Source organism: Myxine glutinosa, chromosome 5 (assembly GCF_964187855.1).
Source record: "Myxine glutinosa chromosome 5, kmMyxGlut1.1, whole genome shotgun sequence".
Classification (NCBI taxonomy): Eukaryota; Metazoa; Chordata; class Myxini; order Myxiniformes; family Myxinidae; genus Myxine; species Myxine glutinosa.
The window spans coordinates 24,431,133-24,447,947 of NC_136265.1; the positions used below are offsets into that span (position 1 = coordinate 24,431,133).

The window sequence follows — 16,815 nt, forward strand, 5'->3', positions numbered from 1 at the left end:
ATGGTTGCTGGCAGATCTTGTGCGACCTGAAGGAATATTTGGGGGACAGAGCACAGAGAGAGCTGGGGGAGCAAGGCAGGAGTGGAGTCGGGAGAAGACAAAGACCACCAACCTTCCTGCGGTGAGAGTGAAAGGCCCTCGGAGATAGCTTCATCAAATAGTCTGTATTTAGTTTAAAAAAATAAAATAAACATTACAGAAGAAACCTAGTTCGTGCAAAAACAGTTGTTTTCTTAATGGAAGCATTTTTGACACAAAAGCTTGTGGTTACCTCTGCCCCCTAAGGTGGATGAAGGTTATGTTTTCACCCCTGTCTGTTTGTTTGTTTGTTTGTTACTTGCAAAAATCGAAGATTTTTCAAGTATATTGGTCGGTTGCGTTTGTTATTCTCTGTTTGTTTGTCACTCGCATACAAGTCACAATTCTAAACCGATCGTCATGAAACTTCACCACGTTTTGAGGTCGTCACAATTGAGAAGCATATTGGTTTTGAGGTCAATGGTCATCTGGAGGTCAGATCTCTAAAATCCTCAATTTTCATCCGATTGACTTGAAAATTGAACAGCCTTTGCACATTGTCACTAAATGGGAAACCAACTATTTATGAGGTCAAAAGGTGAAAGGTCAACCCAAGGTCAAACTTCCAAAATCATCAATTTTCATCCGATTGACTTGAAAATTGAACAGCCTTTGCACATTGTCACTAAATGGGAAACTAACTATTTATGAGGTCAAAAGGTGAAAGGTCAACCCAAGGTCAAACTTCCAAAATCATCAATTTTCATCCGATTGACTTGAAAATTGAACAGCCTTTGCACATTGTCACGAAATGGGAAACCAACTATTTTTGAGGTCAAAAGGTCAACTCAAAGTCAAACTTCTAAAATCATGAATTTCAATCCGATTGACCCGAGCTTTGATTAACGCCATCAATTTTAATCTTAATGAAATTGACAATTTGATGTATCCATGGCAATCTTTTGGGGGGTGAAGGGTGGGTTTTGCAAGTATCGTGCTCAGCGTGACGTCTTCTTGTTTGTCTCTGTGAACAAAATATCTCAAAGTCGTGGACGGATTCGGACGAAATTTGGCGGAGACGTTGCGTGTGTGACAACGACGAAATGATTAGATTTTGGTGAAGATCCGGATTTGGATCCGTCTCATAGAATTTTTAAAGTGATTCTTCACCATTGGGAAATCGGGCCAAAAACGATACATAGCAGGACATCTCGAAGTTATGGACGGATTTGGATGAAACTTGGTGGACCGGTTGGGTGTCTGACCAGGACAAATAGATTCGATTTTGGTGAAGATCTGCATACGTATTTGGATATGATAATTTTTTTTTTTTTTACGTGATTCTTCACCATTGGGAGATTGGGCCAAAAACGATACATAGCAGGATATCTCAAAGGGTTATGGACGGATTTGGACGAAACTTGTTGGACAGGTTGTGTGTGTCTCAAGGAAGATTGGATTCGATTTTGGTGAAGATCTGAATATATATTCGGATATGAGAATTATTTAATTTTTAAGTGATTCTTCACCATTGGGATACAGGGCCAAAAACGATGTACAGCAGAATATCTCAAAACGTTGTGGACGGATTTGGACGAAACTTGTTGGTCAGGTTGTGTGTGTGTCAAGGAAGAATGGATTCGATTTTGGTGAAGATCTAAATATGTATTCGGATATGAGAAATATTTAATTTTGTTAAGTGATTCTTCACCATTGAGAGACAGGGCCAAAAGCGATACATAGCAGGATATCTCAAAAAGTTATGGATGGATTTGGATGAAACTTGGTGGACTGGTTGTGTGTGTGACAAGGAAGAATCGATTCGATTTTGATGAAGATCTAAATATGTATTCGGATATGAGAATTTTTTAAGTGATTCTTCACCATTGAGAGACAGGGCCAAAAGCGATACACAGCAGGATATCTCAAAAAGTTGTGGATGGATTTGGATGAAACTTGGCGGAAGGTTGTGTGTGTGACAAGGAAGAATCGATTAGATGTTGGTGAAGATCTCAATGTGGATTTGCATGTGAGTTTTTTTTTTTTTTAATTGATTCTTCACCATTGGGAGATATGGCCAAAAACGATACACAGCAGGATATCCCAAAAAGGTGTGGATGGATTTGGACGAAACTTGGTGGACAGGTTGTGTGTCTGACGTGGACAATTCGATTCGATTTTGGTGAAGATCTAATTATGGATTCTGAGACTAGAATTATTTAATTTTTTATGTCATTCTTCATCATTGAGAGGTAGCCGATCCACGATTGTAACATAAAGGTTCTTTTTATCCTTCTTAGCCTATCCGATCGTGTCCGAGATCATCACCACGTGATCAAGACAAGAATCTGGTATCTGGATCTTCACCAAAGTCGATCCAATTCTTCCTCGTCCCACTCAACCTGTCCACTGAGGTTCCTCCGAATCCGTATACAATATACATAACCTGCGGAGGTAATAATAACTCAAGCGATCGTGAATGGACGTCCCTTTTGTTGTTTTCTTTCTTCGTCCTCCAACTTGGCGGCGGCACACAAATTGCTGACGTCACTAACAACTTCCGTTTGAATTCCGTGGGGATATTTCTTCTGCTTCAACACCGTGAGCCCGTGACCTGGGTGTATCGCGACAGCTGAAGTTATCCAATCTCCCTTTGACCTTCTCTATATCGGAAAGTTTTTTTTTTCCTCAATTTAAAGTGAAAATCTGAAACCGGAATCGTGGGTTTGATCTTGATCCGATCAATCACAGGAAGGGTAAACCTGTTTGTTACTTCCGGTGAATCGAACCACGTGGTTCGCCGACCCAAAATCCAAGAGGTGAAGAACGAGGACGGGATCATGGACCGAGAACTCCTAAACTGCGCTCACGATCCGAGCTCGTCGGGTTCTCATGGAGGAGACGGAGGGGGTCCAGGAGGGGCTGCTGGGATCTGGGGCTTCAGGATCCTGGACGTTCAGGACCATCGTGAAGGAGGGGACGAGCCCGACGTCCTCACAGGTACAGGGACATTGATCTCGTGTGCAGGTAATAATTTCGTGAGTGCACATCTATTTATGACGTACACATGGAGGTTGCTTCTGTGAAGTGAGTTCTCCACGGAAGCTGCAGGTAGGTGTCCCCTCCGACAAGGTCGGACAAGTGTGACGTTCGACTGCACACCGACCGACCAATCATCCGTCCAAGTGCTTTTATATACTCGATTTGTTTTTTTTTCTTTTTTTGTATACAAGATCGAGGCTCGTGAAAGAGCTAACATTAATCACAAAAAGACAAACCGACACACAAAACACAAAAAACAAGGGTAGCGGCAGACAAGATGGGGAGAGAGGGGGAAGGACACAAACACAACATTTGAGAGCAGGGACATCGGGAGGACTTGGGGGGGGGGGGGGGGGTGGGAGAGGAATAAAACATATGAACACTGCAAGGACTCTGGGGTGAATTACCGGGGATAGAAAAGATCAAGGTTTTCGATGGGGGAAGATAAGAGATGGTGGTGAATAGCTGTTTTAAAGACCTGGAGGGAGGAGTGGGATTGAAGGGAGTGGGGGAGTTTGTTCCAGAGGCGGGAGAAAAGGGGAATGAAAGAGTGAAGGTGAGCAGAGAGCCTAGACTTTGGCAGTTTAACCATAAGAGGGTTGCAGGCAGATCTTGTGCGACCTGAAGGAATATTGGGGGGGACAGAGCACAGAGAGAGCTGGGGGAGCAAGGCCAGAGAGGAGTCGGTGGAAGACATAGACCACCAACCTGCCTGCGGTGAGTGAGTGAAAGGCCCTCGGAGTTGACTACATCGCAGGAGATTCCAATGATTCTGAAAGCTTTGGCCTCAACAGCGTGAAGCCGAGCCAGGTGTGAGGCAGGAGCACCAGCCCAGACGGGGGAACAGTATTCCATTGAGCTGTGGATGAAAGCCTTGTATGTGGTGAGGAGCTCAGGTGTGCCAAGGAAGGACTTCGCACGACGGAGGATGCCCAGTCGGCGACTGGCTTTGGAGGCCAGCTTGGAAATGTGGTTTTCCCAGGAAAGATCATGGCAGATGGTGAGACCCAAAAGCTTGAGTGACAGAACTTCTTGGAGAGGATTATTCAGAAAGTAGATGGGAGGGTTGTCCAGTCGGTCTTTTCGGAGAGACATCGTAAGATTGTGAGATTTGTCAGGATTGAAAGACATGTTCCACTTGTTTGCCCAGTCTGTGATTTTGTCCAGGTCTGCAGAGAGTGAGGAGGCTGCAGACTGCCGATCTGAGGGATGAGGAATGGAGCGACAGAGAGTGGTCATCAGCAAAGAGATGGAGAGGATTTTCAAGAGATTCAGAGAGATCATTGATGAAGACCAGAAAAAGCACAGGGCCCAGAACACTGCCTTGGGGAACTCCAGCCTGAACAGGAAGAGGAGATGAGAGAACCCATTCAGCGCCACACGTTGACTACGACTAGAGAGGAAGTCCGCCAGCCATGCGTGGAGATTTCCATAGATACCAAAGGAGGAGAGTTTGGTGAGCAGAGCGGGGTGCCAGACCGTATCGAAGGCACGTGATATGTCGAGGGAGACAGCTCTAATTTGCTGTTTGGCATTGAGGACCTCCATCCATTGTTGAGACAGCAGAAGCAGCATGTCCAGAGTAGAGTGACCTGGCCTGAAAGCAAATTGATGATCAGAGATCAAGCCATTGGAGAAGAGGAAAGATTTCATATCCGAAGCAATGATGGATTCCATGACTTTGCTGATAATTGGGAGAAGGCTGATTGGTCTGTAGTTGCTAGGATCTGTTTTTGCACCTTTTTGTGTAAAGCGGTGATGTTGGCCGATTTCCAAGCAGATGGCAGGTGACCTTGAGCAAAAGAGAGGGTGAAGAGAACAGAGAGAGGGAGTGAAAGAGCGGAGGGAACAGGATTTTAGGACCCGTGGGCTGATGCCGTCAGGTCCAGTTGCAGAATCAGAGTCGAGGGTTGACAGAAACTTTTCCACCTTGTCAGGAGGAAAGGACACGGCGTCCAGGAGCAGCTGGGTACGGTGGGTACAGAGAGGGATGGGTTTGGGACGCAAGATTTAGAGGCAAACACAGAGTTGAGGCATTCAGCTTTTTCACGTGCGGAGTCAGCTGTGTCGCCATTTGAGGTAAGGTAGGGGATGGAGGAGGAACAAACACCAGAAGCAGATTTGACCAGACGCCACCAGGATTTGGAAGAGGGAGACAGATAAGAGAGTTCGGTCTTGAGAACGGAGAGATATTGTTTCCTGGCTCCTGAGGGTGGACACACACTTGTTTCGGGCTTTGTGAAAGGAAATGAGATTTCCTTCCGTTGGATTTGCTTTCCAGGAGACGAAGGCAAGTTGTTTCTTGGCAACAGCCTCACCTCAAGAATCCGTGTACCATGGACGGGAGGAAGGGTATTACAACTGAAGACGAGATGGGATAAATCTGTGCATGAGAGAGCAATTTACTTTGGAAGAATTCCCAGGATGAGTTGATGTCAGAGGTGGTAGAGATGGGAGACCAGTCCTGATGATTGATGGCTGCTTGAAGACCGTGCCAGTTGGCCTGAGTGAAATGCCAGACTCGTCGACGCTGAGCAGGCTCCCTGAGAATGGTAAGAGAGATGTCCACTTTAACAAGTACATGATCAGATGAGCCGATTGGAGCAGAAGAAGAACAGCAGACATTTTCAGGGAAATTAGTCATAACCAAGTCCAGAAGAGAAGATGCTCCGTTGATTGAGATCCGGGTCGGGAAATTGACAGATTGTGTCAGTCCCAGTGAGTCGCAGTAGTCCTTTGCTGAGGAGCCATGGCTGGTGAGAGAGGTAACCACACCCAGCCAACTGGCATGGTGACGATTGAAATCACCACATATGAGGAAGAGAGAGTTGGGATGAGTAGATAGAAGTTGGTCCATATTATCAGACAGCGAGATGAAGATGGAGTCATCACTGTTTGGTGGACGGTACAACACACATATGAACAAGAGGTGGGAGCGAAGGGGAAGCCGTAGCCAGAGGTATTCTTGGGGGTGAGGTAGAGAGAGTGCAGTACAGGGCGAGTGAGGAAGAGAGTTTTTGATAAAGATGGCAACCCCACCTCCAGGACGAGGCTCAGGTCTATCATACCGGAGGAGGGAGTAACCCGGGGGAGATACTAAGGAATCAGAGACATCATGAAGGAGGAAAGTTTCTGTAAAGCAGATCACGTCTGGTTGGTCAGAAGCAACCTGTATGGAGAGATCAGTTAAGTTTGAACGAAGGCCCCGGATGTTTGAGGTCCATACCATTGATGAAGAGGAAGGGGGAGCATCGGATACAGAACAGGGGGGAGGAGGGGTAGCGTAAGATGTGGAAGAGGTGGAAGAGGTAGGGAGAGCTGTTGAAGGTGTGTCAGAGATTTCAGAATAGCTCAGAGAAAGGGAAGGATGGGGCGGACAAAAGGTTTGATGGTGATTGGGTGAGGCACAATGAGGTGTTATTTGAGGAGGGGGAGAGCGAGGCAGAAGGTTGGGGGAGATGGAGGTGAGAGTTGGAAGGGGGAAGAAGCGGGGAGGACTCTGAGGAGGAGGGGTGAGAGGGGGGAAATGGAGAAGAAATGAGGGTGGGGAGATTTGAAGGGGAGGGGCGAGGGGGGAGTTTATGAGGGGATGGGTTAGGGGGGAGTTTAGGAGGGAAGGGACAAGGGGAGGGATTTGAAAGGGATTACTTCTTCGATATGGGGGAGATTTGGAGGGGAGGGGTGAGGGGGGAGTCTAGGAGGGGAGGGGTGAGGGGGAGTCTTGCAGGGGAGGGGTGTGGGGGGAGTTTAGGAGGGAAGGGGCAAGGTGGGAGATTTGAAAGGGATGGGTGATGGGGAGGATTTGGAGGGGAGGGGCAAGGGGGAAGATTTGAAAGGGAGGGGTGATTGGGAAGATTTGGAGGGGAGGGGTGAGATTGGATTTCAGAAGGTGTACGATTAATGGGAAACGAACATTTATTGCAAAATGAGTTACTTGTGACCTTCGAGTCAAAAATACGTTTAAGGACGCTGGAGGGAGGATGGAGTGCAGGAGAGTTTAGGGAATGTCGAAAAGAGACACTGTAAGAGATGGAATTTTTTTTTGGGATGAATAGATTTGGTGAGCAAGTCGAAAGCAGCCTTTTAAAGAAGAAGAAAAAATAGGTGTTGTAATATATGACAGAATACAGAACTTGAGGGGAAGGTTTAAACATTTTAACTTTTAACAGTGAAAACTATCTGGGGAAATGGGGGAGAAACACGTGGTCGAAGAATGAACGAACGAATCAGAACGAATAAACGAATAAGATCAACGAATAAGAGCAGAGAAGGAAATGTTTTTTGTTTTTTTTTTTAGTTGAGATTTTAAAGAAGGAAGTAGGCTATGGGGTGAAAAGACTGGGAAAAACAGAGAACGAAAGTTATTGGAGCACAAAGGATGGACCGCTGAGAAAAACAAAGCCTCAAGGTTGGACACTGTGCAAGGCCTCAAAAGACACGACACGAATTAACACGATTTTCTATGCAGGTATGAAAGATTTACACCGAGAATCTTCCTCCGGACACACTATACGTACACACACCATAAAATAAATACAGTTATAACGAAAATACAAATGGGAACAATTACTTAACTTCGATTTCGATGGAGAGCGAGGACAGCTGCGAATAAACGAAAGCTTGCCGGCAAGACCGGAAGTGGAAGTCACTTGTTAATGTTTGTGTGAACTTTTCATTAATTCTCTGTTTCTCTACCTCTTTCCCCACTGGTACACCTTTACGTAATTGTCTCATTCACAAATGTAAATTGATTGCCAAGAGAGCTTTGTAATTTCCTCTTTCCTCTCTCTTTGAGATCCATATCATTATGTTGATGCTGTTTTTATATCCCTCTGATACCTCTACCGACTTTTTTTTTCTGTGAATGATCTTTAGAGGGATCAACAACGACCTTCAGTACGTTTTCCTTTACCAAGAATGTTCACACCTCCAACGAGAGATCTCTGCCACAACAGCGGAAGAGTTACTTAATGAAGTTCATGGATTACAAAAATAATTTGAGTCGTGACCAGGTAAACATGGATATTGACACTTGTGAAAAGACAGACAACGGCACAGAATGCAAGACATCTCAGAAAGATTCCAGCAAGAAGATTCGCCGGAGGAGACGTACTGTTGGGAAATGTCACGAGTGCACGACGTGCAACAAACCATTTAAGTTTAAGTCAGAGCTCCTGAAACACATACGGACACACACTGGTGAGAAGCCGTATAAGTGCACTGACTGCACTAAATCATTTGCAAGTTATTCAAACTGGCAGACACACGTGCGGACACACACTTGTGAGAAGCCGTATAAGTGCACCAACTGTGGTAAATCATTTGCACTGTATTCAAACTGGCAGACACACGTGCGGACACACACTGGTGAGAAGCCGTATAAGTGCACTGACTGCAATAAATCATTTGCATGTCATTCAAACTGGAAGACACACGTGCGGACACATACTGGGGAGAAGCCGTACGAGTGCCTTTTTTGTTGTAAATCATTTGGACACCCTTCCAACTGCAATGTACACATGAGGGGCCATACTGGAGAAAAGCCATTTCAATGCAGTGTGTGTAATAAATCATTTACATTGAATCAGAACCGCCAGAAACACATGAGAATACACACAGGAGAAAAGCCACACACGTGCTCAATTTGCAAAAAATCATTCACTCAGATCTCGGCTTACCAGGCACACATGAGGACTCATACTGGGGAGAAACCATTTCATTGTAGCTTCTGCAGTAAATCGTTCAGTCAGACTTCGGGCCGCAAGGTACACATGCGGACACACACTGTTGAGAAGCCATATAAGTGCAGTGTGTGCAATAGAAGATTCCAATGTATTTTAAACTACCAGCGACACATGGGAATACACACAAACACCCAGACTGTTGAGAAGCCACACAAGTGCAATGTGTGCAATAGAACATTCAGTGACATTGCACAGATCCGGGTACACATGAGGACCCACACCGGGGAGAGGCCGTATAAGTGCAATGTGTGCAGTAAATCATTCAATCAAATCTCAAACCACCACGTGCATATGAGGATCCACACTGGGGTGAGGCCGTATAAGTGCAATGTGTGCAGTAAATCATTCAATCAAATCTCAAACCACCACGTACATATGAGGATCCACACTGGGGTGAGGCCGTATAAGTGCAATGTGTGCAGTAAATCATTCAATCAAATCTCAAGCCACCACGTACATATGAGGACCCACACTGGGGTGAGGCCGTATAAGTGCAATGTGTGCAGTAAATCATTCAATGAAAGGTCAAACCACCATGTACATATGAGGACGCACACCGGGGAGAGGCCGTATAAGTGCAATGTGTGCAATAAACCATACCGTCACCTCTCAAGCCTCCGGACACACATGAGGAACCACCCTGGGGATAAACTGTACAAGTGCAGTGTGTGCAATAAATCATTCAGCTATAATTCATCCTACAAGGCACACATGGTGACCCATGCTGGATAAAGGTACAAGAGAAACGCCAAAATCGAAATCTTAGAGAATTGTCCAAACACCTGTAATCCATTGGCACATCTGCAAAAAGTTAAATATCCCAGTCTGACAAATTCAGAAAAGTACAAACTAAAAGCAATAATTGAAAACGAGACATAGTACTCATGATGACATCACCATCCCATCAAGACGTTGTGACAGTGATAGGTGGAGCAACATGAACTCGAAGAAGAAACGCACCGAGACCTTTAAAACCATATTGCGGAATATTGCAACAAACGAACACAAATTGGAGGCTGCCTGGAGATCAGTGAGCAAAATTTTGAGAAGAGCAAAACTTCACAGCTTGGTCCTTGAAACGTGGTCCTTTACCAAAATGGAGGTGAATACTTTGAGTCCTAGGAGGACTCTGTTCCTCCTTCTGAAACCCAAATGGAGATGATACCCCAATAGAAAGATAGTCTCTTCCAGGGAGATGATCTTTCTCCCACTCCCTGTCCCCTCTCTGTTCTGCTTGGCTCTGACCCCCAAAACACGACGATCGACAGCCAAGTAGATGAACAAAGTGTAACCTCCCACAGGAAGTTGGAGGTGACATCCTAACAAACAAAGTCAACAACCTCCTGTATATGGACGACAGAAGAGGTTTAACTCCAAACAATGAATAACTAACAGAACTGGTAAAAGTGGTAAAACGCTACTCTGAAAACATTGAAATGCAACTCGGACAACGTAAATGTTGCCAACTTAACATAAAAATAAATAATGAGCAACAACACAAAAGTCAAGAACTATGCAAGAGCGAAGAAATGAAACATTGTGAAAACACCTCGGGGTGGAATAGGATCACCAAATCGAACACACAAGACAAGAGTCCAAGAATATTTATGCAGAACAACCAATGATGGACAAACTTCTCCCCAAGAAACAAAATCAAAGTTGTAAATCAGCCAATACAACTGTTTGTTGTGCAATGGTTGTTTGTGCAATATAAACAATCATTTCATGCATTGGTTGAACTGACTCCGTTTAAATGAGTTTCCATATCAACAAATCTGTACAATGTTTATCTTATAGTTATTGTGCTTGTTTACGAATTCATCTTTTTATAACAGTTTCGTTTCTATAACAACAATAATTTTCTTTGAATGACAAAATGCTGTGAATTTTTCGGATGCAAACGAATTAAAATCTTTTAAAAACGCGATTTTCTTTTATTGTCGCCGAGTTTATTATTTCATTGAGCCTGCTCGTGGCTTAACAGATAAGATGGCTGCTTTCAAGGTCCCAAGCCTCTGTTGTGTCATAAATAACATCAGGTGGGTGAACTTAGCCAGTTATCCTTCTGAGGTTGACAAAATGAGTACCAGCTCGAGAAAAATGAGCCATTGGAGTTGTGACCATCCAGGATTGTGCCACCTGGAGAATGGCACTACCTCAGCAGCTTGCATCATATGACTGACGGGAGGAACAGAATGTTTTTTATTAATGGAAGTCAATAGAATTGAAGCGTTCCTGACACGAAAGATGGTTGTTTGTGCACGTTTTTTGTTGCAAGTCACTCTTCTCGAGCAGAAACGTGTGTTTCAAAAAATAGTGAATTTCGCTTGTAAGCAGCAAAGCAACACATTGTGCAAGAAACCTTATTAGTGCAAAAACGGTCTTGTTAGCCGCGTTGCAGACGCTGGTCATTGAGTGCCCTCTGCTGTTGTTGTTGTTCTTCTTGTTCTTCTTCTTCTTGTTCTTGCAGAGAAGACAAAACCTCAAAGCTCCACCCATTCTGGGAACCATAGCTCCACCCATTCTGGGAGAGGCTTCATATAAACAAATATCCACCATTTTATTAACTCACATAGTAGGGTGCATCAAACGCCCTTAGGTTCTTGGATTTTAATGTCTATTCTCTCAAATGTTACACTTGTTGGTAGAAGTATGTATGCAAAAAATAAATGAAATCAGAGGTGGTCCTGGGTGGCCACCGGCCACTTTTATATATTTAGGGCCATTTTCGGGGCCGCACTATGTAAAAATGTTTGATTTTGTTATTTTACACCCAAACCTAGTCATGTTTGGTATCAAATTGAAGGTCTTGATGAGAGGAATACAAATATAACAATTTTATGCAAAAAACGATGGTTTGATAATTAGTTTGTATTTTTACATGAATGAAATCGGAGGTCTAATCGTGGGTCCCATACTAGTAGTCTAATAATATCCTTTATTTTCTTTCAGATGGCAGATAAGAAGACCAGATTAGCAAGTGCCATTTTTGGTCTTGGCAATGCTTTTACAGAAGCAGATGGTACATTGACAGGAGTCCGCCTCCCAACTTGCCGGCAGGTTCTTCGATGCGTGATGTGGTACATCCAGAAAGAAATATGTGAAGGCAAACAAACTCAGCCACTGAAATGGAAATCTGCCAGCATCGTCCTTATCCAGCTGAAAAAATTCTACACTAAAGCAAATATTCCTATGCTTTCAGACCATCAATGCTGCAAACTAATACTTGACCTTCTTAATGACAATAACAAATTGCGTCAAATACCTGTTTCTCGCCGAGAATCTCCAAGCACTTTGGCTAAGTTGCAAACCATGAATGAACGTCTTGATAAGACCTTTGGTGTATGGACAAAAGATGCAATGACAAACATTAAGAATGAGGAAGATAGAGTATTTTTAGAGTCAATGAAATCTGACAGAGTAGCCTCATTTGGTGGTGTTGACAAGAAGAAAGTTGATAAAGATCATAGAAAAGAAAAACGCCTCTTAGCGGAAGCTTCAAGACGAGAACGTCATGAATCATCCAGTGTACAAGAGATGACAATTAGTTCTGTATGCTCTGATGATAGTGACTCTGCAGATAGCTTGGAAGAAACTGAAGAAGAGGCGATTCCAGAGTTTCAAAGGAAGCGTAGTCACCACAGATCAACATATGCAGGTACATCTGCCTTTATTCCTCATGATATTCTGAAAAGACATTCAGTTGTGTCTGTTGCTACTCGACTAAACATAACTCCTGTTCAACAGGTTGCACTCACCAAAGCTGTAATTCAAGAGGCAGGAGGTGATCCACGTCGTGTGGCCAAGTCGTACTCAACTGCTGATAAGGCTCGACGATCAATAACAAGTGCTATCGCCAAAGATATTCAAGAAAATTGGATCGCCCCAACAGCTGCAACACTTCACTGGGATGGCAAGCAGATACCAACGCTCACAAACAAGAATGTCAAGGAAGAAAGATTGCCAGTGTTGGTTGGGAATGCCACTGATGTAAAGCTACTGGGGGTGGCTAGATATCCTCCTGGAAGTGATAGGTCATCAGGTGACATCATTGCCGAGCACACTTACACGTATCTACATTCATGGAAGTGCAAACAATCAGTTGTCAACTTATGTTTTGACACAACAGCATCAAACACTGGACACGTTACAGCTGCCTGTGTTACCATTCAATCAAAACTGGACCGTGCTCTTCTGTGGTGTGCATGTCGCCATCATGTTGGAGAGGTAATCCTGGATCATGTGTTTGACGTTCTCAAAATTGAGGCATCAAAGTCTCCAGAAGTATCTTTGTTCCAAAAATTCCAGAAGAATTGGGAACGCATATCGCATGCAAAGAATGAAAGTTTAACCAAAATTGACATTTCCATGTACAATGACTATGCACAACAGCTGCTTTTATCCTGCAAAAACAAGGTTTTAAGCACAATCCGCACAAGCGCTTCATACTGTAGGGAAGACTACAAGGAAATGGCACAACTCTGCCAGGTAGTCCTCGATGATGATGTCACAAAACAAGGAACACTCCACAGACCAGGGCCATGCATAAAGCAAGGTGGATGTCAAAGATTCTTTATTCCATCAAAATATGCCTACTTGAAGAGCAAATTTCTCTACTACCTCGAGGAACTGTAACAACACAACATCAACAGAAAAAACTGAAGGAGTTTGTTGTTTTTGTTGTTTATATTTATTGTGATTGGTGGCTCATATGTCAGTCTGCTTCAAATGCCCCATGGTTTGATTTGTGCTTTTACAAGACTCTGCTCAACTATAAAGCTGTCAACTCAACCATTTCAGTCAGCGCTGTGAAAGCCTTTGATAGACATTTGTGGTATTTAACCCCAGAACTGGTTGTTTTGGCACTGTTCAGCAATGCAATTCCTCAAAAGGATCGTCGTGCCCTTGCAGATGTGTTACTGGCCATACAACCAGATGAAATGCCAAGCACTCCAAAACACCGCTACGGTTCTGGATATGGCAAACCGTCATTTCCAAAAATTACAGAAGCGACAACCCTGGCTGATCTTGTGAACGAGGACTCGTGGTTTACAGTAAACCTTCTTCACCTAGATATGACCTTCCTAACAGAGGATGTTGACACTTGGCAGAACAATGAGCACTTCAAGGCAGCCAAGTCCATTGTGGATGGGCTTAATGTTGTGAATGACCCTGCGGAGAGAGCAGTAAAGCTCGCAACTGATTTTGTCTCAACTGCAAGAAGAGAAGACCACTTCCAAAATCTTCTTCAAGTGGTTGAATGTGACCGCAAAGCGAGGCCAAATTTGCGGAAACGAGCAAAGTTGGAGTAGTGACATTGGCGTTGTGCTTAATACATTTTCAAACTTTTAATCAATGAAAGTACAATACTACAACACTGTACTACAACTTTGTAATATGAAGAACGATTTTGGTTAATTTTACATTGACATGTAAGGTTGTTTTAACTGTTTGATATTAGGCATTTAGTAAAAGGAGGACTTTACTTTTGTATATAGGTATAATGGTTAATTTTACATTATCATGTAGTTAATTTTACATTATCTTGTAAAGTAGTTTAGCTGTGGCCCTAAATGGCCCTAAATATATAAAAGTGGCCGGTGGCCACCCAGGACCACCTCTGATTTCATCTATTTTTTGCATACATACTTCTACCAACAAGTGTAACATTTGAGGGAATAGACATTAAAATACAACAACTTTTTGAAAATCATGGGGCGTTTGATGCACCCTATCACATAGCTTTGAGGCCTGTTTTGTAGGCCCGTGGTGTCTTCCTCTCTCACACAGTTTTATTTCAAATCAAATTCGATATATCATTTCATTTTTCACAGTCGCTAACATAGTTTTAGACTCGGTTGAAAAAAAACGGGAAGAAAATCCGATGAAAGTTGCCCTTTATAGAACGAAATGAATTCTCAAAGGCCTGTAACTTCAAGTCCTTGAGATTTTTTTTTTTTAAATCGCGGCATGGTCAGTCATACACCGCCCGAAATAACAGACGGGAAAATGCCGAGATATATTAAAAATTCGTCGCCACACACGGGAAATTGCCGAGATATATTTTCACTTTGCACAAAAATAACATCAAGTAATCGAATCAATAGGAATGTCCTGTGCCTATAACATCGACGTTATAGGCACAGCTGCATCTAGGCATTGTGTAACATCGACGCGGCTTTTGTTTTAATAAAAACTTTTTGTACTTGTTTTTTTAAAAGAAGCGTTTGACACAAAAGCTCTGTCGGAAGTCACAATTTTAGGGCAGAAACGTGTTTTTGTTTATTTTTAACTCAACTAGACTATGTCCAGCTGAGTTTTTGTCGACACCCAGTGTCCGTCTGTCTGTCTGAAAACAATTCGACGTCTACGCTCTAAAAGTCACAGATATTGATTAAATTTGATGAAACTTGTTATGCAGCATCTTTAAGACATAAACTAGTTTGGGATTGCATTTTGGCGTTGCATGCCCAAAAATGGGTGCGACAGGGTGGCCATATTGAAAATCAATTTTTGTCATATTTTTCGCACATATAAACGATGTCGTTTGTGGTTCGATTATGCATATTCGAACCATATTGAGATAGACCAGTTGAGTTCAGGTTCCCTGGAACCTCTAGTTTGTATACAGAATCGAGGCTCGTGTAAGATCTAACACATTGAACATGAAAACATGCACAGACACATAAAACATACAATGGAGGGAGTGGGAGACAAGAGGGGGAGAGAAAGGGAAGCACATGAGCACAACAACGGTAGTGAACAAGGACGTCGGGAGATCTGTGGTAGGGAGAGGGCTGGGGCGGGGTACACGGGTTAAACAAGATGGACACTACAAGGACTTTCAAGAAAGAAAACGGAATTTGAAGGAAGTGGATTTGGAGTCAATTAATGGGGTAGAAAAGATTAAGGTTTTGAATGGGGGAATACAAGAGATGGTGGTGAACAGCTGTTTTAAAGACCTGGAGGGAGGAGTGGGATTGAAGAGAGTGAGGGAGTTTGTTCCAGAGGCGGGAGATTTTTTTTTGTATACTGAATCGAGGCTCGTGAAAGAGCTAACATTTATTTCACAAACAAATCAACGAGAGAAACAAAATATACAAAAAGAGGGAGCGGAAGACAAGATGGGGAGAGAAGGGGAAGCACACAACCACAACATTTGAGAGCAGGGAGAAGTGTGGGAGGGAGAGGGCTTGGGGGCAGGAGGCGTGGGAAGGGGGGGGGGGGGGCTGGCAAAAGAGGAATGAAGGAGTGAAGGTGAGCAGAGAGCCCAGATTTTGGCAGTTTCACCATAAGAGGGTTGCTGGCAGATCTCGTGTGACCTGGAGGAATATTTGGGGGACAGAGCCCAGAGAGAGCTGGAGGAGCTAGGCCGGAGAGGAGTCGGTAGAAGACAGAAAGACCACCAACCTGCCTGCGGTGGGTGAGTGAAAGTCCCTCGGAGATAGCTTCATCAAATAGTCTGTATTTAGTTAAAAAAACAAGTACAAAAAGTTTTAATTAAAACAAAAGCCGCGTCGATGTTACACAATGCCTAGATGCAGCTGTACCTACAACGTCGATGTTATAGGCACAGGACATTCCTCTTGATTCGATTACTTGATGTTATTTTTGTGCAAAGTGAAAATATATCTCGGCAATTTCCCGTGTGTGGCGACGAATTTTTAATATATCTCGGCATTTTCCCATCTGTTATTTCAGGTGGTGTATGACTGACCATGCCGCGATTTAAAAAAAAAAATCTCGGCAATTTCCCGTGTGTGGCGACACGTGAACGAAGCTATGCTCCTCTCTCCACATTATTGTGACGACGTATAAATTAAATATTTCATCGTGACGATTGTCATCAAATGGACGAATTTTTAATATATCTCGGCATTTTCCCGTCTGTTATTTCGGGCGGTGTATGACTGACCATGCCGCGATTAAAAAAAAAAAAATCTCAATGGACTTGAAGTTACAGGCCTTTGAGAATTCATTTCGTTCTCTAAAGGGCAACTTTCATCGGATT

The 16,815-nt window shown here is 43.5% G+C and overlaps 1 protein-coding gene across 1 annotated transcript; it reads left to right on the top strand.

Annotated features, from left to right (window-relative positions):
- Positions 1 to 2,792: 2,792 nt before the first annotated feature.
- On the top strand, positions 2,793 to 10,736 carry LOC137427834 (uncharacterized). Its single transcript, XM_068117596.2, has 2 exons — positions 2,793 to 3,018; positions 7,936 to 10,736. The coding sequence occupies exons 1-2, from the start codon at positions 2,859 to 2,861 to the stop codon at positions 9,534 to 9,536; spliced, it is 1,761 nt and encodes a 586-aa protein (XP_067973697.2). The 5' UTR covers positions 2,793 to 2,858; the 3' UTR covers positions 9,537 to 10,736.
- The last annotated feature ends 6,079 nt before the right edge of the window (positions 10,737 to 16,815 follow it).

What these genes read in the sequence shown, in the direction of transcription:
- LOC137427834 (XM_068117596.2), top strand. Translation starts at nt 2,859, where the DNA reads ATGGACCGAGAACTCCTAAACTGCGCTCACGATCCGAGCTCGTCGGGT. An exon ending in CGAGCCCGACGTCCTCACAG is followed by an intron (nt 3,019 to 7,935) that starts GTACAGGGACAT and finishes AATGATCTTTAG; the next exon opens with AGGGATCAACAACGACCTTC.